This window comes from Oryctolagus cuniculus, chromosome 13 (assembly GCF_964237555.1).
Source record: "Oryctolagus cuniculus chromosome 13, mOryCun1.1, whole genome shotgun sequence".
Taxonomy (NCBI): domain Eukaryota; kingdom Metazoa; phylum Chordata; class Mammalia; order Lagomorpha; family Leporidae; genus Oryctolagus; species Oryctolagus cuniculus.
Window position 1 is genome coordinate 69,381,699 of NC_091444.1, and position 23,425 is coordinate 69,405,123.

General features: G+C 50.4%; 1 protein-coding gene across 4 annotated transcripts in view; it reads left to right on the forward strand.

The window, feature by feature from the left end:
* The window catches only part of LOC138843056 (phytanoyl-CoA dioxygenase, peroxisomal-like), a 34,849-nt gene extending 19,630 nt beyond the window's left edge, over positions 1 to 15,219 (forward strand). For all 4 annotated transcript variants that reach the window (XM_070055675.1, XM_051821525.2, XM_070055673.1 and 1 more), the window contains 5 exons: positions 2,292 to 2,373; positions 3,575 to 3,756; positions 7,033 to 7,182; positions 12,085 to 12,219; positions 14,900 to 15,219. In XM_070055675.1, coding sequence (XP_069911776.1) covers positions 2,292 to 2,373; positions 3,575 to 3,756; positions 7,033 to 7,182; positions 12,085 to 12,219; positions 14,900 to 14,953 — 603 coding nt within the window. In that variant the 3' untranslated portion in view covers positions 14,954 to 15,219. The remainder of the gene's footprint in view (positions 1 to 2,291; positions 2,374 to 3,574; positions 3,757 to 7,032; positions 7,183 to 12,084; positions 12,220 to 14,899) is intronic.
* Positions 15,220 to 23,425: the final 8,206 nt, after the last annotated feature.

The window sequence follows — 23,425 nt, forward strand, 5'->3', positions numbered from 1 at the left end:
AATGCTTGGGCCCTACACCTGCATGGGAGACCAAGAGAAGCACCTGGCTCCTGGCTTTGGATCAGCGTGATTTGCAGTGTGCTGTCCACAGCGGCAATTGGAGGGTGAACCAACGGAAAAGAAAGACCTTTCTCTCTGCCTCTCTCTCTCTCTCTCTCACTGTCCACTCTGCCTGTCCAAAATAAATAAGTAAATAAATAAGAAAATTAAAAACAAATAAGAAAAGATCCAAGCAGTACACAAAAGGAGTGACCCCATCTCCCGGGACCTCGCTCCCTGTTGAGTATATATGTCGGGAATTCCCTCACTTGTACCCCTCCTGCCTGTGTCGGGGATCAGGAACCTCCTGGCTGTCACCTTGTGTTTTTCACTTACAGTGGGTGCCTGTCATCCTCCCATAGCCCTCTGCATGGAGCCACCTGGTAACTTTCAAACTGCAGTATACCAGGGTCTTAATTTCCGAGCCATTTGTTTGGACTGGCTTTGCAGGAGGCTTCCCAGGGAGTATGGGAATTATAACCAGGTGCTGTTAGAGAGCTTGGTTCCCAGAGGTGGGCTGTACAGGGATGCCACCTGTGCCGTCACGTCCAGGTCCCAGACAGAGGACCGAGGGGAAGCGGCCCCCTGGACTGTCGTGCAGTCCTGTGCTGGAGATGGAACTCGGCTGCGGGATGGTGGGTGACAACTTGTGGTTGGCGAAACGCTGCTGTGAATACCTTGGGTGAATATTGGCAGTTCCTGTAGCGCCCTCAGGGGGTACGAGTTACGTGAATGGTTACTTCTCTGTCCATGTGTTGGGAAGCATCACCAGCACATCAAACTCAACGATTTTCAGGAAGTTAGTACTCGGGATAAGATTTAGAAGGAAGCTGATGTAATTGAGGCAAGTGACTGGCTAAAGAACAGTATGGAGGACACAGGGATGGTGGGGATGGCTCTCAGCCGTGGGGGTTTATAAGCGCCAGCCCAAGTGAAGGTGCACAGTCCCAGGCTTGGTGTAGATGGAACCGTGAGGCCTGCCTCTCGAGCTGTTTGTACATTTCAAGTGTTTCAGGCTGTAACTGCCAACATTCCCGACCTAGCAGAGATCAGGCTGTGAGCAGGAGTGGGCCCTGACTCCTGATTTGGAATCAGACCCGCCCACGCTTGAATGCCGTCTTCTTCCCTGATCTGACTTCTGAGTCTTGGGTTTATCTATCTGTGCGGGACTTTCATCTTCAGGGCTTCTTTGGAAGACGGCGTGAATTTTCAGGCGTTGTGTAAGGCTTAGATGGCCCGATGTGTCGTGGGCATTTGGTTGGGAGTCTGTGCCTGGGTCCCTGTGTGGCTCAGCACCCCCACCCACAGGGTACGGGACTGATTCCCGGCTCCTTGTCAGGTGCAGCTCACCCTTGGCCGTGCCACACAATGCTCCCAGGTCATGATCGAGTCAGCATCTTGATTCTCACATGACTGCCAACTGCACAGGCTCAGGACCTGCTTTTCTTGTCCACTGCTGCACGCCTGCTTCCTGTGACGGGGCCTGCTTCCCGCCTATGTGAAGACGTGGAGGGGAGGGCACACTGGTTGTGCAGTGTCCTCTGAGCCGCTGCCCTGCTCTGACCTGGCTGCTCCTGACAGCAGCGAATCCTGCTGGGCTCTTCCTTTCTTCTCTTACTGTCTGAGATGCAGACTGATGGAGAAATCTCCCACTCATGGTTCCATTCCACAGATGCCCATAGGGTCCCGTGCTGGGCCTGCCAAAGGTGGGTGCTGGAACTCAATCCAGGTCTCCCACGTGGGTGGCAAGAACCCAAGGACTTGAGCCATCAGCTGCTCCCTCCCAGCGTGTGCACGAGCAGGGAGCTGGAATTGGGCACAGAGCTGGGACTCAAACCCAACTGCCGGGCCAGATGCTCCCCTTGGGCCTACTTAGGCAGGGTCGTTCTTGTGCAGGGTCTCCAAGAAGAAAAAGGAAACCGTTTCTCCCTGGGCACTGTCTGTGGCTTTGGGTGGCAGAAGGGCTGGTCCTGGCCTTCTAGGCTGATACCTTACAGAAACGCACCCCTTTCTTGTAAAAGAGAAACAGGTTATATTCCCAGCTACTCAGACAAGCCTGCCCAATTCAACGGGTTGTAGATGTAGAGTGGTTTCCAGTTTCTGGATTTTCCCCCATGCTTTGTTCTCAGTGTTGTGAAATACTGACTGTTACCATCTTGCCTGTCATAGAGTAGCTGGCCTTGGCGCCACTGGCCTGTACTTCTGATTGCCCATGAAGCTTTGTTCCTCCCCCTCCCCCTTATTTTTCTTAGATCTTGAAATACGTGGAGTGCTTCACCGGACCCAATATTATGGCCATGCACACAATGCTGATTAACAAACCTCCAGATGTTGGTAAAGGACTTTTCTTATTATTATTTTAGATTTATTTATTCATTTGAAAGGCAGAGTTACAGATACAGAGAGATCTTCCATCTGCTGGTTCACTCCCCAAATGACCTCTAATAGCCAGCGCTGGGCCAAGCTGAAGCCAGGATCCTGGAGCTCCCTCTGGGTCTCCCCTGATGGGTGGCAGGGCCCAAGCACTTGGGCCATCTTCTGCTGCCTTCCCAGGCACATCAGAATGGAGCTGGATTGGAAGTGGAGCAGCCAGGACTTGAACCAGCGCTCATAAAGGATGCCAGCATTGTAGGTGGTACTTAACCAGCGGTGCCACCACAATGGCTCCAGGACTCTTCTTATTAAGGAGAAGTAAGAAAAAATGTTTAATTAAAATATGTGAGGTTGATGTTCTGACCTTGGTGGTGCAGAACTTCCAGGCTTCTGGCTTCAGACTGGCTTTGTTCCCGCAGTTGTAGTGGCTGGTTCACTCCCCAAATGGCCACAATGACCAAAGCTGGGCCGATCCAAAGCCAGGAGCTTCTTCTGGGTCTCCTACGCAAGTGCAGGGGCCCAAGGACTTGGGCCACGGTAAACTGCTTTCTCAGCCCATTGCACAGAGCTGGATCGGAAGTGGAGCAGCCAGGACTGAAACCCCCACCCATATGGGATGTGGCACTGCTACTCCACAGTACTGGCCCCTTCGCATTTGATTTGACATCCAGTTGGTTGCTTCTCTCTCGAGGTTGATTTTTCTGTAGTGTTGTTTCATTTGCCTGGGGATAGGTCATTTTTCCGGTTTTCCAGGCAAAGGATAAGGAATTCTGAGACTTGGAAAAATGTCTTTTTAAGATATTACATTTGATTTGATTATTTATTTAAACTAAAAAAAAATTTGTCTGAGAAGAAAAGAGAGAGAGCGAGAGCCCTCTCAAGAAAGAGCCCATCTTCTGATTCACTCCCTGATACTTGCAATGCCTGGGGCTGGGCCAGGAACTCAATCCAGGTACCCACCTGGGTGCAGAAACTAAGGTACTTGAACCATCTTCACCCAGTGCCTTCCAGGGTGCAGAGTGGCAAGAAACTGGAGTTAGGAGCCAGGACTGAGTATCACACCCAGGCATCTGAATGGGGGTGCAGATGTCCTCACCAGCATCTTAACCACAGGGCCTCTTGTCTACCCTTGAACAGCTTTTAACAGCAGGTTCTCTTTCAGGCAAGAAGACGTCCCGTCATCCCTTGCACCAGGATCTGCACTATTTCCCCTTCCGGCCCAGCAATCTCATTGTTTGTGCTTGGACCGCGATGGAGCACATTGACCGGAACAATGGTTGTCTGGTGGTGCTCCCCGGCACCCACAAAGGCCCCCTGAAGCCGCACGACTACCCGCAGTGGGAGGTAGGTCTGTCTGGGAGCCGAATCTCCTTCCCGGTTTTAAATTTCACTCAGCATCCATAAAGAGCATACAGAGGAGAGGGCACTGCCTTTCTTAGCCAAGTGCTGTCCCGAGACTTACAAATGTGATCAGTGCCAGTTGCAGGATGTCAGACCAAACACCCAGTGTAGTTGTCCTTTGAACATGCATTTGAAAACCGGCCCAGGTGGGGAACTTGAGCAGGTGCTGTGGAGGGCCCGAGATGGCACGGCCTAATCGCAGAGGAAGACATAAGCACTTCAGTCCTGGATGTGGGTGATACGTGCCCCCCGAGTCTGCTCGCTGACCGTGGCTCTTAGAGCGGAGAAGAGGATGGGACCATGTGCTGCAACTGCAGAGGCCAGCAGGGCTCTGTGGAGGGCTGGGCGGGGGAGAATGGCCCAAGCAGAGAGGCCTGGGTTAAAGGGCAGAGAGACAGAAAGAGAGAGAGAGACAGAGCTCTTCCACCTGCAGGTTCACTCCCCAAATGATCACAACAGCCAGGGCTTGGCCAGGTGTCCCCAGTAGGTGGCAGGGACACACTGTACTTGTCACCTGCTGTGTCGCAGGATGTGCGTCAGCAAGAAGCTGGGTCCAGAAGCCTAGGAACCAGGACTCAAACCAGGCATTCTGATGTGGCATGTGGGTTTCCCAGTCATCATCTTTGCCCCAAACTGAGCATATTTTGAGTCTATAACATGATCACTTTGACACACACACACACACACCCCTGTGCAATCCCCACCACAATAGAGATAAACTCTCTTAATCACAGGTAAACACTGAGTTACTTTCTGGCTTTGTCATCTGTTCAGCTGTAGATGCTGGGGACTGTTAAGCTCCTTTAAGCCAACGAGTGGCGGCATCAGATCGGTCCTTGAGGAAGAATAGCTGACACTCTGGCCCAGGATGCACTGGAGCTGTGGGCGTCCAGAGCCAGAGGAACCAGAAGGAGATCATGAGCATTTGAGGCGTAATATGAGGAGGTCGGGAAGGCCTGAGAGATGGTTGGGCTGGAAGAGCACCTGCGGCAGGAAGTGGGGGTTGTAGGTCTTCAGAAATGAAGAACCTCTGAACGTTCGTCTCCGTTAGTTAGAATTCTTGCACGGATGATTAGTGTTACGTGAAAATATTTGAGTCTGATCCTGTTGGAAAAACCTGAAATTGTGAGATCATCCATGCAGTTCCGGTTTCGGTGAGAGTTAGTGCAAGTAAGCAGCAGGAGAGGCTCTGGATGCCTTAGGCCGGAGGGATGTCAGTAGGATTCCAGGGCCAGGCTGGGGCTGTGCCCCTCTGCGGGGCTCAGAGTGGTGGCAGCTGCAGGGCTGGGGGGTTTGACTCGCTGAGCCTGCGTCACGTTTCCACCTTTTGCCAGAAGAGAAGGGCACTGGGTCAAGGTTCACCACTCTGCAGCAGGGAAGTGGGCGCAGACAGAGGCATGGGATTTGGGATCCCTTGGGAAGCTGAATGGGTGCTCCTGACTCCCTGCCCCCCAGTGACCCATGTAAACTCCCACACTGTGAACTTTATTGTCTTTCTCGCTGTCTGTCTTTCCTCTCTCCCTTCCTTCCCTCCTCCCTCTCTTTCCCTCGCTGTCTCCCTCCCTCCCTCTGTCCCTTCCTTCCTTCTCTTTTTCTTTCAGAGACAAACACAGCGCATGCATGCACTCCCATCTACTGGTTCACGCTTCCCAGATACCCGCAGTGGCAGAGACCAAGGAGCTGGGAGCTAAGGCCAGGTCTCTCATGTGGGTTGCAGGAACCCAAGTAATTTTTTAAAATAGGAGCTTACAGCTTATTATTTTATTTATTTTTAAGATATTTTTATTTATTTGAAAGACAGAGTTACAGAGAGAGGTAGAGACTGAGAGAGAGAGGTCTTCCATCCACTGGTTGACTCCCTAGATGGCCGCAACGGCTAAAGCTGTGCAGATCCGAAGTCAGGAGCCAGGAGCTTTTTCTGGGTCTCTCATGTGGGTGCAGGGGCCCAAGGACTTGGGCCATCCTGCACTGAACTCCTGGACCACAGCAGAGAGCTGTTTGGAAGAGGAGCAGTCGGGACTAGAACTAGCGCCCATATGGGATGCTGGTTCTGGCGCTTCAGGCCAAGGCTTTAACCCACTGTGCCATAGCACCGGCCCCAGGAACCCAAGTACTTGACCCATCACCTGCTGCCTCCCAGGGTCTGCATTAGTAGGAAGCTGGAGGCGGGTATGGAACTCAGGCCCCTGATGTGGAGTGCAGGCATCTACACAGCTAAGCCAAACCACACCCTGAGGCTTGCAAGCTTTACATGCTTCTCACTTGTGTTTCTGCAATAAAGAAGCAACCCATTACCTAAAGCGATAACTTGCTTTGGAAACAGTTTTAAACAAACACCAAATGTATTCTTTTTGTTTTTTTCTTACTAAGGACGTGACATAAATGGTTTTGAGCAAAAAGTAAATAAAGCACAAATTGAGCATTTCCACCCTGCCCCTATTTCAGAAGGACTGGCTTCTCAGAGACGCGCCCCTGTAATGGAGAAGAATGTTCGCGAGCTCTGGGAGAGGACACTGCTGGCAAAGACTGTTACAGAGTCAGCTGGCAGGGTCAGGAGGAGGGCGGGAAGGGTGACCCCTGTACTGATCCAAAAGGCAAAGCCCGTCTGAGGCTTCCTGTTTGACTCAGTCATGAAATTTCAAAGATTTTAATACCAACACATGACTTCTCAAACCAGGCACCGAGAGGTTTTTGTGTATGGAAAAATTTGTCTTTCTTTCTGTTTTTTTTTTTTTTTAAAGATTCTTTTATTTATTTAGAAGGCAGAGATACACACACACACACACAGAGCATGTGAGAGAGCGAGAGGGAGCGAGAGGGAGCGAGAGAGCGCTTCCATCTGCTGGTTCCTTCCCCAAGGGCTGGGGTTGGGCCAAGCTAAAGCCGGGAGCTTCTTCCTGGTCTCCCACATTGGTGCAGGCACCCAGGTTCTTGGGCCAACGTCTGTTGCCTTCTCAGACACATTAGCAGGAAGCTGGATTGGAAGTGGAGCAGCCAGGACTCGAACTGGCGCCGATGTGGGATGCGAGCATTATAGGCAAAATCTTAACCCATGTACCACAGTGATGGCCCCTGAAAACTTTTCCAAGACTGATTCAGATGTCTCTTTCTCTTGGAAGAACAGAGAGCGCCCGTGCTCCCGTGGTGAGCCGTTGAACAAGTTTTTACTGATGCTGCTGCTTCCTCGTGTTTAGCTGTGTCTTCTCTTGTGTGTTGCAGGGAGGAGTTAACATAATGTACCACGGGATCCAGGACTACGAGAAGAACAACGCCCGCGTGCACCTTGTGATGGAGAAGGGGGACACAGTTTTCTTTCATCCTTTGCTCATCCATGGATCTGGGCAGAACAGAACCCAAGGCTTCCGGAAGGTATGCATTCACGTTGCTGCAGCTCTCAGAGCTGATGAGTTAGAAACAAAAATTTTAAGATATATGAAAATGTGAAGGATCTGTGAGTTTTAACTAAACTGGATATATATATATATATATATATATTCATCTTTTTTAATCCCTTGGCCTTAGAAGGTTTTAATTTCATTGCTTGCATTCAAAAGGGAATGAGGATCCTCACACACCCCGGATGGTTGACTTCTTGGTCTCACAGACTGATGGTCCCGTGGGTGCACATTCTCCCAGGATAACATGCTGTCCACACCCAATACTGGAGCTCCTTTGGGGCCCAGTGGGGCTTTCCAGTTCATCACGCTGCTCCCATCAATCCCTGAAGCCTCTCTGAGGCCAAAGGTCAGGGGTCACATTTCATGTTCCATCCATTCATTTTCTTCCCTGGGCTCAGTAGGGCCCAGATTAGGCTGAGGCAAGTTGAGGCAGCCTCCCCAGGGGCAAAATTTAAGGGGATGAGGCCAGTGCTGTGGTGTAGTAGACTAAGCCTCTGCTTGTGGTGCTGGCATCCATATGGCTGTTGGTTCGTGTCCCAGCTGTTCCTCTTCCAATCCAGAGTCTGCTATGGCTGGGAAAGCAGTGGAAGATAGCCCAAGTGCTTGGGTCCCTCCACCCACATGGGAGACCCGGATGAAGCTCCTGGCTTTGGCCCAGCTCTGGCCATTGTGGCCATTTGGGGAGTGAACCAGCGGATGGAGGACCTTTCACTCTCTCTGTCTCTGTACTTGACCTCTCAAAAAAAAAAAAAAAAACTTAAAAAAATTGAGAGGATTCCAAAAAAACCTCAGCAATCAAGGTCCCTTACATGTTTCCCAAGTCACAACGAACACAAACAACCCATCCTGTGCAACAATGCCAGAATCTTAAATAGAAGATGGGATTGGACTCTGCACTCGATCAGCCCTCCGAGCCACAGGAGTGAGGAGGTGCAGGGACAGTTATGCAAATGTCGCTGTGGGTTTTACTAGATGACTGTGCAGTGTTCCTCCAGGATGTTTTCAGTGGCCTTAATGCCCTGGAAAAATATTAATCATCATGACATAACAATGTGAATGCCGGCGCACACGTGTTTGCCTTGCCTGGGGCTCTGCTGTGGCTACATGGGGGCTCACCTAAGGAAATGGAGTTTGGCACTCCACTCTCTGGAAGCTCCATGTGTTGGGCAAAGTAGTAAGTCCTCCTGCAGGGTGCAGTCACCTTAAGATATCTGACCTGTGGCAAAGACAGTGAGTTTTAACGTTGCTTTGCCACTTAGGTCTGTGTATAAGTTTTTCTGGAACGGGAAGAACCACATAACTTAAGCCTTTGCCTTGAAGGAAACACGGCCTTGGCCTTGAAGTGTTCCCTCTGATTTGCGAGGAGGTGGGTGTCGCTCCCCCTCTTCGTGGAGGAACGACACAGGACCCTGCGCTGTTCTTTTGTCTGCTCGGCCCTCCCCGGGTTTGCTGCTGGTTCTTTCCGGGTTAGCTACCGACCCTTCCACCTCCGTGGAAGGGCGGTTCCCCCTGACACATTCCCCACTTCCGCGGGGGAGCGGCACACCGCCGGCCGGCTCTCTCAGGGGCTGCACAGGTGTTTCTCAGGTGGATGTTCCCCTTAGATGTTCCTGGTGCATGTTGTCTCTCTCCTCCTTTATAGTCCTCTTCCGCCAATCCCAACTCGGCTACCCACACGCCGAGTACGCTGCTCTCCTCCAATCAGGAGCAGGATCAGCTCCTGGAGGTCATCACTCAAGTTGGCAGGAGGCAGCTGCGTAGAAGCTGTTTTCTCCTCTCCCAGCGCCATATTGTGGGAGAGCAGATGCATAGAATAAGTCTTAATTCCAGTAACTCAGTCCAGTCCGGGTTGCTCCCCACAGATCCCCCTTTCTTTTTATTTTTTGGCATTGATACGCGCCTGTCTTCGGTGTCCCGTGGCACACACTCTACTCTGCTTGCTAGGGTTGCCCACAGGTGCTTACAAGCCCTATCAGGCAAACCGAATCCAAGCCCTCTCATTGCCTTCTTGTGCGGAGACTTATTGGTGTTGGTTCGTGCCTATCTTCGGTGACCTGCAGCTCCTACTCTGGTCGAGCTGCCTGCTGGTGCTTATCGCCTAATCAGGCAGACCGAATCCAAGCCTTCTCATTGTGGTATTGTGGGGAGACTTATTGATGTTAATTCGTGCCTGTCTTCGGTGACCTGCGGCGCATAAGCTGCTAGCCACCCGCAGGTGCTCACCACCTCCCTAATCAGGCAGACCAAATCCAAGCTCTCTCATTGCCATGTTGTGGGGAGGCCTTATTTTTCTCTATTTCTCTATCTCCGGGCATTCCTATCTCTCCCATTTTACTTCTATCTGCCAGCATTCCTATTTCTCTCATTTTACTTCTAAACTTCTGTTTCTCTTATCCCTGCGGCTTCCCGGCGCCCACCCCGAGGCTGCTTCTTGGCGGCTCGCCGGCTCTGAGCCGCTTCAGCCCGTGCTTCTCTCATCTGCGCGGCTTCCCGGCGCCCGCCCTGCGGCGGGCTCCCGGCTCTGTGCGGCTCGGCTTCGCGTGCACACTCCGCGGTCTCCACGCCCTTCGCGCCCGCACCACGGCCTCGCGGCAGCCCCACGTTCCCTATCTATTCACGCCCCGTGCTCTCTCTGCACGCGGCGGCTTCCGCGAATCACACAGCGTAGCTTACGTTTCCGCAACCGGCATTCAGTCCAAGTTCCCTGGACTAACCTGGCGAATTCCAACCTGGTGGCCCACGTCTCTGCCTCTGGTTCCAGATTTTCGCCTTTTGCTCCCCGGGCTGACTTGAAGAATTCCAAGCTGGCTTACGTCTCCGCCTCGGCCTGCACTCGCGGCTTCATCCTCCCTAACATTTTTCTCTACCCGGTATGTTTCCCTAAGTTTTCTTCCAACAATATTCCTCCCTCATTTCTCCTGGCCTCTCCCCACAGTCCGTATCCAAGTCTAAGTTTCTTATAGGTTTCACTTTCACTTTCAACCTGCAGTCCGTATCTGAGTCTAAGTTTCTTCTTGCTTTCACTTTAAATCCTAACTTCTTTCCCACAGTCCGTATCCGAGTCTATGCCTAGGCTTTCGAGAGCTTCTTCCGGCACCTTTTCTGTACGGCTTTTCCCTAGGCTCTTTGCTAGTCTCTCTCTCCGGTATTTTCCACTTCTTCCCGTTTCTTCCCTCCCAAGTTTCCTATCCGAGTCACGGCACCATTATGTCGCTCCCCCTCTTCGTGGAGGAATGACACTGAACCCTGCCTAGGCTTCATATCCGAGTCACGGCACCATTATGTCACTCCCCCTCTTCATGGAGGAACGACACAGGACCCTGCACTGTTCTTTTGTCTGCTCGGCCCTCCCCGGGTTTGCTGCTGGTTCTTCCCGGGTTGGCTACCGACCCTTCCACCTCCGTGGAAGGGCGGTTCCCCCTGCCACATTCCCCACTTCCGCGGGGGAGTGGCACACCGCCGGCCGGCTCTCTCGGGGGCTGCACAGGTGTTCGTCAGGTGGATGTTCCCCTTAGATGTTCCTGGTGCATGTTGTCTCTCTCCTCCTTTATAGTCCTCTTCCGCCAATCCCAACTCGGCTGCCCACATGCCGAGTACGCTGCTCTCCTCCAATCAGGAGCAGGATCAGCTCCTGGAGGTCATCACTCAAGTTGGCAGGAGGCAGCTGCGTAGAAGCTGTTTTCTCCTCTCCCAGCGCCATATTGTGGGAGAGCAGATGCATAGAATAAGTCTTAATTCCAGTAACTCAGTCCAGTCCGGGTTGTTCCCCACAGGTGGGCATGGGTTTTCTTTCCACGGTGTCTTCAGTTTTCATGCTTGCCGTCAGAATACTAACCCTCCCAAATTTGGCAGGGGGCCTAGCCTTGGAACTAAGAAGATGACGGGCTACTTGGGATACCTGGCTTTGTGGGGCTTAGGAAAATCCCATGGCAAAGTTCTCTCACCTAGGGGATTGTGTTTCCTGTCCCCTCCATACCTTTTCTTTTCTTAAAGATGTACTTTTTATTTGAAAGGCAGAGTAACAGAGAGAGAGAGAGAGAGAGAGAATCTTTGATGCACTGGTTCACTCCTCAAATGGCTGCAATAGCCAGACTGGGCCAGGCTGAAACCAGAATCCTGAAAGTCTGTGTGGGGCAAGGACCCAAGTGCTTTCCCAGGCACACTGCCAGGGAGCTGGATTGAAAGTGGAGCAGCCTCCCTTGAAGTTGAACTCTGATATGGGATACAGGTGTCTGCCACCCCCTCTTCCCCCATCTACACCTTTCATTTTATTTTTTTAAAAGTTTTTATTTATGATTTGAGAGGCAGAGTTATGGTGAGAGACAGAGAGAGAGAGGTCTTCCATCCACTGGTTCACTCCCCAATTGGCTGCAATGGCCAGAGCTGGGCTGATCTGAAGCCAGGAGCTAGGAGCTTCTTCCAAGTCTCTCACATGGGTGCAGGGGACCAAGTAATTAGGCCATCTTCTACTACCTTCCCAGGCCATAGCAAAGAGCTGGATCGGAAGAGGAGCAGCCAGGACATGAAAAGTGTCTATATGGGATGCCGGTGATGTAGGCAAAGGCTTAGTTCACTGTGCCACAGTACCAGTCCCCCATCTACACCTTTTAAAAAACAATGATTGGCTCAGCTGCCTCAGTTATCACACCTGGTTAAAAACAATTTGTAAATTTTCAGTTAGCCTTTAACTGGGGTCCTGGGAGAGGGATGGAGCTGAGCTACAGAGAGACTGATTTTGAGTCCCATGGAGCAGGCTTCCAGTGTAGAAGTCCAATCCTGAGTGAAATGATTGGCTGGGTAAGAGAAGGCCTCCCAGCCTGGTTGGTTGCTGGCAGCAATGGGATATGTTTCTCAGTTTCACCACTCTCCACAGGCCATTTCCTGCCATTATGCCAGTGCCGACTGCCACTACATTGATGTGGAGGGCACCAGCCAAGAAAACATTGCGAAGGAAGTTTCAGGAATGGTGGATAAATTCCAGGGCTATGAGGGCACCGTGGACTTCAAGGTACGCTTGTGAAAAATAAGGTACAGGTGTCAGGTGTGTTTTCAGATGCTTCACGGTTCTCCCACCCAGTTTAATTCTGGGAGGTGCAGAGTGCACTGCTGAGCCACACTGAGAGTGGCAGTGGCCTTTCCGGCTGCACCTGCTTCCCCCTGCAGGGGACCCGGGCACCTGCAGCTGCCGCTCTGTGTCTTGGGGAGGTCCCACAGTGCAAGGTCAGACCTGTTGCACACAGCACAGACAAGAACAAAAGTAGGAAGCAGATTTCGGTGAGATAAAATGAAGCACCAAATGCTACCTTCTGAAGGCAGAGCAGGGCAGGTCCAAGTTCAGGATGGCCATCACAGGCCTCCAGTATCACCACAGAATCGCAAATTTGGCCATTAGCGAAGCCAGTGAGGCTGCCAGAGAGCAATGCCCAAGCACATGTTCCTTTTGGTAAACTTGCCTCTGGGGTTTGAGGAGAGCCGCAGGTTGCATACAGCAGGGGTAAAGATCAGGAACATTCATTGAGTAGGGCCATGAAACAGTGCTGCATATGCTCTCTTAGTGGACACGCATCACGCGTACATCATCATTTTTAGCTAGTGGATATTCTGCTGAAGACCAGTAGACGTATTATCAGTCAAGGCAAATAACTAAACGTGGTGACCTTAGTTCCTGTAATATGCACATTTTAGCTGATCTTGATATGTAATTTGTAATAGATAATGACAAGTGCAATCGCAAATGCTTCCTAGGGAGACGGGCTATCACAGGGACTCTGGGCTGCTGAGTGGGCTGTAGGACACTGCCTGCCAAGGCAGCCACCAGCTGTTGCCAGTCACATTCTGAAGTAGCTTCCCAGTGTGAGAATCTTCTTCCTGCATTACCTGCAGGTGTGACCCCAGCTGACCAGGTCTTGGCTTGGCATTTTTCCCTCGAAATCTTGTCCCTTGCCTTTTGTTCAGTCCTTAAAATGCCTCACACAGACAACCTAATCTGTCCACTGGGACTTCTGTCTGACACCCTGAATTTTAACATAGGATAAACACAGATGCAGTCAGCTCTGCTTAATTGCAAGTTCTGCGTCTGTAGATCAATCATCCAAAGTATAAAAGAGAAGCAGAAACATTTGAAAAAATATTCCACTTGTCCCAAATATGTACAGACTTGTTCCTTATTAACGAGCAGACAGTCAAAGCTACCGGTGACCAGCAGACAAATTATCTGTGTCATTAGTCCCTGAATGATCCAGAACAACTGTTTACATAGCATAGTCATTGTACTAATACTATGAAGACTCTAAAGATGACTTGAAGTAGGCAGGAGGATGTGCACAGGTTAGATCAGGTTTTATACACTACTTGATACTCAGATGGGGGACTGGAGCAGCCTCAGATGTTGTATTCCCTGGGGGTCCTGGAACCAGTGCCCTGAAGATATGATGAGGTCCAGCTGCACATATGTTTGAATTCAGCAAGGCTGTGCTGAATAAATACCTCCTATATTTAATTGAGTTATTGAGCAGGTCATTGTTCCTCAGGCTTACTGGGAATGGCGGTACTAATTGTTGTGATCTGCTCTATAATTCTTTGTGAGGTATCAAAGCACGTTCACGTCCATTCTCCTGTTTTCTTCTCCCACACCGAAAGGAGCAGTCAGCACAGCTCCATGCTGTGTAGGAGAACATAAGAGTCAGGTGGTTGGTGCAAGTTCCCTTAGCAACATAAGAATTCAGAGGTCTAATTTAAAACCATCCTTTCCACCATACCTTGCTGTTTGCATGGAAATAAATAATAAACAAGGAGGTTCAAATTGTGTCATCAAAAAACAAAGGGAAAAAAAAGCAACAAAAATTAGTAACCCAAGACACTGGTTTTCCCTGTCAGGGTGTAATCAGGAGTAGAATGTTCTAGATGGCTCAAGCAGTCAGCATAAAGGGCGGCAGGGAAGTGCAGAGGAAACTCTTCAGGAACTGGCGATGTTACGAGACATTCCCTGCAGTTAGCAGGTGCACCACCTCAGCCAGGGCTGGCGATGTGGGCCCCCACTGACTTAGTGTGGTGGCACTATTTTAGATATTACATTAATTGTAGTCTCAGAACATGGTTTACTTACGAACCTGTCACTCCCCCTCTTCGTGGAGGAACGACACAGGACCCTGCGCTGTTCTTTTGTCTGCTCGGCCCTTCCCGGGTTGGCTGCCGTTCCTTCACCTCCGTGGAAGGGCGGGCCCCCCTGCCACTTTCCCCTCTTCCCCGGGGGAGAGGCACACCGCCGGCCGGCTGGCCGGCTCTCTCGGGGGCTGCTCAGATGTTCCTCACGTGTTCCCCTTACATGTTCCTTGTGCATGTTGTCTCTCTCCTCCTTTATAGTCCTCTTCCACCAATCCCAACTCTGCTACCCACACGCCGAGTACGCTGCTCTCCTGCAATCAGGAGCAGGATCAGCTCCTGCAGGTTATTGGTTGAACTGGAGGCAGCTGCGTAGAAGCTGTTTACTCCTCTCCCAGCGCCATATTGTGGGAGAGCAGATGCATAGAATAAGTCTTAATTCCAGTAACTTAGTCTAGTCCGAGTTGCTCCCCACACTAACCAGTGTAGCAATTATGGGGAATTTTCCCCCTATTTAACCCTATGTAGATGGTGAGTAGGCAAATAGAAGTGTTTCATAAACTCCTTCTGTTTGGCCTTATTTCCAGGATGTTTGGATGTTTCGAAGTCGACTTGTGAAGGGGGAACGAGTCAACCTTTGAAACCACCCTTCGCTAAAACTCTCCTACAGGAACGCAAACAAAAACAGGTGTCAGAAGAAAACCCTTCCCTTGTGATGGTGTCATCTGTGCTATCACTCGTTAACAAAATCACAAACCATGGCTCAGGTACTTGATTGCATACAGTTAATTCTGCAGTGCAATGAGGGTGTGGTGATGGAAGTAAAAACAGTAAAAGTCAAATAGTATTGTCTCAAGGAAAATCATCTGGGGTTACAACAAGATTAATAAAGATAGTTGACACATAATTTCAGTGTGTGAAGTCGGTTATTTTGTTTAGTTGCTGAAATGAATGCTTTGGATCTCAGGAGGAGCTGAGGTTTGTGTTTCTGTCCTGATAAACCCACAACCTCTGTAACTCTGGCTTTCAAATAAATAAGTACATTAAAAAATAAAAGAACAAAAAAAACTTCAATAGGAAAAGTAGATACCACAAGGTGTTTCTGTCCATGTGTATTTGTGAGTGAAAGCCAACCAATCAGGACGTCACATTTTATCCATGGTTTTGTCCATGAAGGAAAAGAACAGCTGAGGAAATGGGCACTGCTCATCGTCCGTGTGGATCCCAGGCGAGTGGAGGAGTGAGGAGGAGCTGTAAAGTGGATGGCACTGGTGCTTGGCAGAATGAGGGCTGCCTGGTGCCTCAGAGGCTGGGCTTGGCCTGGGCTGCTGTTCCTTTCAGCAGAGACTAATCTAGAAGTTAATGCTCAAACAAAGCACAAAACGAAACAAAAGGAAAGGCTTCCCTTGTATGAATTTCGGGACTCCCAGCTTAGGAAAACCAAAGGTCTTTGCTCACTGTCTATACTGCAAGCCTTCCTCGACTCACCTTTTATTCCTGTGTCCTTTTTTTTTTTAATTGTAAAATACCCCTAATGGAAACTCTTCCACATAAATCAGGTTTGTTTTTTCCATAACTTTTGTTTAAAAAAGACTCATTTTATTTATTTGAAAGGCAGAGTTACAGTGAGAGAAGGAGAGAGAGAATCTTCCATCTGCTGGTTCACTCCCCAGTGGCCATAATGGCTGGAGCTGGACCAGTCCAAAGCAAGGAGCTTTTCTGGGTCTCACATATGGGTACAGGGACCCAAACACTTGGGCCATCTTCTGCTGCTTTCCCAGGCACATTAGCAGGGAGCTGGATCAGAAGTGGAGTAGCAAGGACTCAAGTTGGTGCTCATATGGGACGCCGGTGCTGCAGGCAACAGCTTAGCATGTTATACCACAACACCAACCCAACATAAACTGTTTTTTTATTTAAGACTTACTTATTTGAGAGGCAGAGTTAGAGAGAGGTAGAGACAGAGAGAGAGAGAGAGAGAGAGGTCTTCCATCCACTGGTTCACTCCCCAAATGGCTGCAACGGCTGAAGCTGAGCCAATCCGAAGCCAGCAGCTTCTTCGGGGTCTCTCATGCAGGTGCTGGGGCCCAAGGACTTGGGCCATCCTCTGCTGCCCTCCCAGGCCATAGCAGAGAGCTGGATCAGAAGTGGAGCAGCAGAGACCCGAACTTGTGCCCATATAGGATGCTGGCACTGCATGCCAAGGCTTTAATCCACTGTACCACAGCGTCAGCACCCATATGCCATTTTTAAAAAAAGATTTATTTTATTTATTTGAAAGAGTTACAGAGAGAGGTAGAGACAGAGAGAGAGGTCTTCTGTCTGCTGGTTTCCTCCCCAGATGACTGCAACGTCCAGAGCTTCTCGATCTGAAGCCAGGAGCCAGGAGCTTCTTCTGGGTCTCCCATGCAGGTGCAGGGGCCCAAGGACTTGAGCCATCTTCTACTGGTATCCCAGGCCATAGCAGAGAGCTGGATCAGAAATGGAGCAGCCAGGACTAAAACCAGCGCCATATAGGATGTTGGCGCTTCAGGCCAGGGCGTTAACCCGCAGATCGTTTATTACAGTTGGAACCACATGTTATATAGCCAAGACCAGCCAATCTGGTCAAGGGGCGGTCTATGCCCCAACCAATCACAGCCTGTTGCCAGGCAGCTTCTAAAGCCAGGTGGGTTTCAAAGCCATTCCTGAGTAACTGACGCTCGCTTGCCAGTGGCCACCTTGGCATGGCCTTCTCATTCCACCACAGACTGTGACTTCACAATGACTCCAATGAATGCACCTGTTTGGGCTCAAGTTAGATTGAAGCCTGGAAGGTTAGAGAAACCTAATGAAGGAGTTGGTGAAGAGGCTGAGGAGACGTTAAAAAGCCGTTTTCCGTGCTCATGAGGGCCACGTTGATAAATCAGAAGAGATCTTGGCAGGCTCTAAGGAGGAACGCCTCGTACATGAAGCCCTGGGGCAGCTGTCCCGTGGACCTCCTTCCCTGAAGGTCGCCAGGCCTGCAGGCTGGATGCTTTGCAAGAGGAAGGGTTTCACACAACAGCGGAGGCCGTGCAACCCCAGGCCCACCAATTCCCAGCAAGCTGACCTCTCGGAGCCTGTTTCCTCATCTATAAAGTATCTACAATATGACTGCTCTGTAGGCTGTTTGTACGGGACTCACAGGATGATATAATGTGGCACGGGTGGGGTGGGGAGTGCTGCACATCCCAGATTCCTCTCAGTAATACAGAACACAATTCCTGCCGCTGCTAGTACTGTCAGTAAACAGCCTTCAAATGCCAGCCTCTTTGGGAATGGCCTCCACGGCAGAGCTGCCTCCACCAAGGTCATGCCCTTTCCCTGTGACTGACCAACGTGGAGGTAGAAAGCCTTGGCCAGGGGCTGGCATTGTGGCACAGCAGGTTAAGCCACTGCTTGCAAGGCTGGCATCCCATGTAAATGCTGGCTTGAGTCCTGGGTGCTCTATATCTGATGCAGCTTCCTAGTGAGGCGCCTATGAAGGCAGTGGAGGATGGCCCAAGGGCTTGGGCCCCTGTCACCCACACAGAAGATCCCTGTGGAGTTCCCGGCTCCTGGCTTCAGCCTGGCCCGACCCTAGCAGTGTGGTCAACTGGGGAGTGAACCAGCAGATGGAAGATTCTCATTCTCTCTCTCTCTCTCTCTCTCTGATTCTGCCTGTGAAATAAATAAGTCTTTAAAAAAAGTCATTAAAAAAAAGTCATGGGGACCAATATTGTGGCGTAGCAAGTAAAGCAGCCACCTGCATTACTGGCTTACCATATGGGTCATGGTTTGAGTCCTGAGTGCTGCATTTCCTATCTAGCTCCCTGCTAATGTCCCTGGGAAAGCAGTGGAAGATGGCCCATGTACTTGGACTCCAGCACCTATGTGGGAGACCCAGATGAAGCTCCTGGTACCTGGCTTTGGCCTTGCCCTGCCCTGGGTGTTGCAGCCATCTGAGAAATAAACCATAAGATGGAAGGCCTTTCTCTTTGTTAGGAGCCAGGAGCTTCTTTCAGGTCTTCACACTGGGGGTAGGGGCCCAGGTGTTATAGGAGTTTGGAGTTGGGCCTTTGTCTCACCACAAGGAAGAATCATGATGTGGACAGCAAATAGGGTGAGAAAAGTAAGTTTAAGCTGATTTTATTGAGAAGCAGACTTCCATTTTTCAGGAGGGGTCCTCCAGGGAGGGGTCCATCCAGGTCTGGGTATTAGGAACTTATATAGGAAGTGCACAGCAACCGATCAGTTCTTCTACACAGTTTGAATACACCATGGGTCTGCTTTGTTTTTTTCTATGTCTCTTGCATAGGGGTCATGGTTTCTGACTGGGACAGAATCCAGCACCCCGACCGGGACTAGAACCCGGGGTGCCAGTGCCGCAGGCGTAAGATTAGCCTAGTGAGTTGCAGCGCTGGCCTTTTCTTCTTCTTCTTCTTCTTCTTCTTCTTTTTTAGGACTTTTTGTATTCCTTTGATTTTCATGTAAATCACACAAATGTGTAGAAACTAAAATGAATTTTTAAATTGAAACAATGAACAGGGTGGCCAATGTTGTGGTGTAGCTGGTGAAGTGGCTACTTCTAGTAGCAGGTTCGAGTCCCTGATGCTCTGCTTCTGACCCAGCTTCTTGCTATCTACCTTGGATGGCAGCAGAAGACAGCCCAAGTACTTGGGCCCCTGTCATCCGTGTGGGAGACCCGGATGGAGCCCCAGCCTTCCAGTTTTGCCTGGCCCTGACCAGGCTGTTGAGGCCATCTGGAGAGTGAGCCAGTGTCTCTCCCTCTCTCCTCTCCATCACTCTGCCTTTCCAATAAATAAACAACTCTCCAGAGAAAAAGAAAAAGAGACAATAAACAGGAAGAAATTTAGAGCAACAGAGAATGGACCCAGGACAACGAAAGTCCTTTAAAAAAAGTGGGTAGAAAATGGAAATAAAACACATGTATTTGGGTGCCACAATTTGAAATCCATGTGCCCTGTTTTCATAACATGCATTTTCTATGAACCTTGTGAAGACCCTCTGGTACAAGCAGAACTTTCCATCGAGTCAGGTGCATACTTGGGCCCTGGGTCAGGAGCCTGCAAGCTTGTCCTGTCAAGACCCGGATGGTCAGTATTTTCCCCCATGCAGCCCAGGCCACATCTGCTGCATTGATTCCACTCTGCCGTTGGGGCAGGAAGGCTGCCAGAGACAACAGGACCTCAAGGAGCGTGGCTGGGACCCAACAAAACTCTATTTACAAAGAGGCCGTCTGCCAGGCCTGAGGCTGGGGCTCTGGTCTGCCTGCTCTGCTCTAGATGAACATACAACTTCAGCAAAGCAAACAGCCCTGCACCTTGGCAAGCAGCACCCCCACCTGAGGAGCGGTGCTTTGGGGGACCCGTTCCTCACTGCTCTTACAAATGGGCAGAAGGTTCTGCCAGCCTCTCCCTCTGTACACCCTCCTGGGTGTACAGAACGGCTCCTTTTGTTTTCTTGAAGTGGCCGGTTTTGAATTGAGTTGCGTGGAGTCACCTGTTAAGCCCCATCCTTTGCCAGTTCTGTGTCATTGCTGCCCAGAAGGGAACTGCTTGAAGGCACGAGGGGAGATGTGATCTCTTCATGGATTCTGGGTAAGCGTGTATGTCAGGAGCAGTCAGCTGTTTTGGTTGCAAACATCAGAAGCTGACCCAGACCCTGAGAACAGAAAATGGACTTTGTTGTTTGCAGATGTTCTGGGGCACAGGGATTTGCCCCAAATGAGGCTGGGAGCCAGGGGTGCAGAGCGGGCGGGCACAGTGCAAAGGGACAGGCTGGGTTATGACTCTTGTGATCTGTGAGATCTCTAATCCCCAGCCCTGTCCCTGAGGCCCCTGTGCTGGCTAGGGCCTCTGCTGGATGCTGGTTCACTCCCTAATGGCTGCAACAGCCGGGGCTGGGCCAGGCTGAAGCCAGGAGCCAGGAGCTTCCTTGGGGTCTCCCACATGGGTACAAGGGCTCAAGCACTTGGACCATCATCTGCTGCTTTCCCAGGTGCATTAGCAGGGAGCTGGATTGGAAGTGGTGCATGGGAAGTGGAGGTGGGACTTGAACTGGCGACCATATGGGATGCCAGCATTGTAGGCCAGGGCTCTAACCTGCTGTGCCTGCCCTTTTGTCTCCTTTCAAGGGATTAGAATCCTTTCTTTATATTTGTTTCTTTGTAAAAACTAAGAACTAAGAAACCTTTCCCCAAATCTCATACACCCCATAAGGTTCCTTCCTCCACACCATCAAGTTCATGCACCCCTTGTTAAATCAATGATTAGCAAGGGGACTTACTTAACTGAGTTGACTCATCAAGCCCTACCCCAGGGGCTGGAGATGGGTCGAGATGCACATGGTTGGCAGATACTTGGATGACATCTCAGCTCTGCTGCCAGAGAAGGGAGTGGCACGTGCCATTGCTGTGCTGAGCCCTGCTTGTGGGCTTTCGGTGGAGGGACAATGTGATCTGATTTGCATTGTGGACAGATGACTCCGGAAACAGTTTACAGGATGCTAAGGGGGAGAAAACGGGCACTCCCGACAGGGAAAGCAGCATGGGAGGGTTTGAAATGACAGCCTCAGCCATAGCAAATGCAGAATGCAGGAATGGACACAGTGGACCTTGTTGAAGACACAGAAGCAGCGGAGTTAGATGTGATGGTGAGAGGAAGAGAGGAGGCCAGGGTGACCCCAGAACATGAGGGGTACTCTCTCTTCTCTGCCGATTGACCCCACCAAACCTACTCTGAGGACCCCTGAAAGAAGGTGTTTCCAAGGCCATAAAGACCCCACTGAGAGTCAGTGCCCAGGTTCCCCAGATGTGCGGGATGCCTCCTGCCAGCAACTCATCTCCCTGGCCCTCCCCTGCGGGCTCTCAACCCCACTCTCCTAGAGCCTCCGGGGGGTTCCTTCTCAGTCTCCTTTGCTGGTTCTCTTCCTGTCCTTGATGTCTAACTCTGTGCACGCTTTGCCTTCTCAGACCTTCTCTCTTCTTCCTACGCCTTCCCGAGGTCAGAGAGGGAGGTGTCTGTGAAGTCTCTGCAGGTGCAGTGGCCCTGGTTTTGAGCACCAAGTTCTCGCTCAATCTCCATCCACTCTTTCCTGAAACTGTTCTGACATGTGCCCAGGGACGGAGGAGGTGTGGGCTTTCCAATCCTTTCCACTTTTTAACATAAGACAAGCAGCACAGTGTAAATCAAATCCTCATACCCAGTAGGTTATGTCTGGTAAAAAAAAAAAATAAAAGAGAGAGAGAGTAACAAGTGGCTTAACCTGCTGCATCACCACGGCTGCCCCATAACATACACTATATTGTTCAGCCTAAACAAGGAAGGAAACTCTGACACAGGCTCTGAGGTGGATGAACCTTGAGTTTATGCTTAGTGAAATACGCCAGACACAAAAGAACAAATACTATCTAATTCTACTTACATGAGGTGCCTAGAGTAGTCCAATTCCTAGACAGAACATGGAATGGTGGCTGCTGGTTCTTGGGAGGTGTAATGGCAAGCTATTGTTGATGGGTGCAGGGCTCAGTTTTACAAGCTGGAAAGAAAAAGAGCTCTGGGGATAGGTAGCAGTGGTGGTTGTGCAATGTGAGGAATGCATGCAATGCTGCTGAACTGTGCACTTACCGGTAGCTCAGACCAGAGTGGGAGTTTCGCCTCACTGCTAAAACACTGCATTCCATATCCGCCTCCAGCTTCCTGCCAATGCACTCCCTGGGAAGCAGCAGGTGTTGGCTGAAATGCTTGGGGCCTTGGCATCCACATGGTAGACCTGGATTGAATTCTAGGCTCTTGGCTTTGGCCTGGCCCATTTAGGAAGTGAACCAGAAGATGGAAGATCTCTGTCTCTCTCTCTCTTGGCCTTTCAAATAAGTAAAAATAGGGACTGGCGGATGCAGGTCCTGGCTCCCGGCCCAATCCTCGCTATTGCAGGCATTTGGGGAGTGAACCAGAAGGTGGAATATTTCTCTTTCCCCCTCACCCAATCTTTTGCAGATGAATAAATAAATCTTTAAAATAATTTAAAAAACATTGGAAGAAAAAGACAAACAGCTCTTCCTCCAAGCCCCCAATGTATGGACCTCATCAAGGTTCATTCCTCAAGGGAGTGAAAACCTCCAGGTGGATGTTCTTCCGATGACAAAGTCGGGTGACAACAGAGTAAGGAAGCAGCAGTGAGAAAACCTTCAAGCAACGGAGCTGACTGCAGCCCCGAGAGAAACTGACAGCAAGGCGCTGTGCCTGCCTATTTGTCTTTGAAGTTGGAGGTGACATGATTGTCTCAGTGGGTGTATTTGCAGGTTAATTGTATTTGCAGGTTGACCTGAAAAATAAAGTCAGATTTCTGATGATAGGAAGTCTTGTGGGCTGATTTGATTTTATAATAAAACCGAACCCACAATGTAGTTGGGTGACGAGTTTTCCTCTAGGCACCAGTGTTGTGGCGTAATGGGCAAAGCCACTGCTTGCAAGTGCCAGCATCCCATATGGGCACCAGTTAGAGACCAGGCTGCTCACAGGCTTCGGGATCCTGGGCCACACACAGAACCTAGCCAAGCAGCAGAGGAACGAGGTGTCATTTGTGATCCACAACCTTCCTGTGCTGGCCAAGATGGCTGCTGTGAGCAAGGCCTGTCAAACATGTTTGGCCTCATGCATGGGACCTGCCTGGAAACATCAGGACAAGGGTGTGGGCCCAGTCTGTGCATGTGACCCCACTTTGAGGTCAGTCTCCTGTGGCCGTGGCAGCCTCCTGCTGTGTATGGGCTTCCAGGCCCAGCAGCCTGTGTGTGACTGAGCTGCTTCATTGGGACTGTCCTGTGTTCTTTTTGACATCAGAATCTGGTGATGGGTGGGAGAGGGCGAATATTAGGAGGAATAATGGTCTGGACTAGAATTTAGGTGCGTGGTGGCATATACTCATGAAAGAGTCTTAAATTAAAAAAAAAAAACCGCCAGAATACATTCGTGGTTAAGATGAGGAATCCTCTTGTTTGTATGGACTTCAGTGTAGCTCCCTTACTCCTATGTAGCATTAATCATTCACAGATTGATTGTTTTCATCATTTTTCGTTTTTGTTGTAGAAGTGG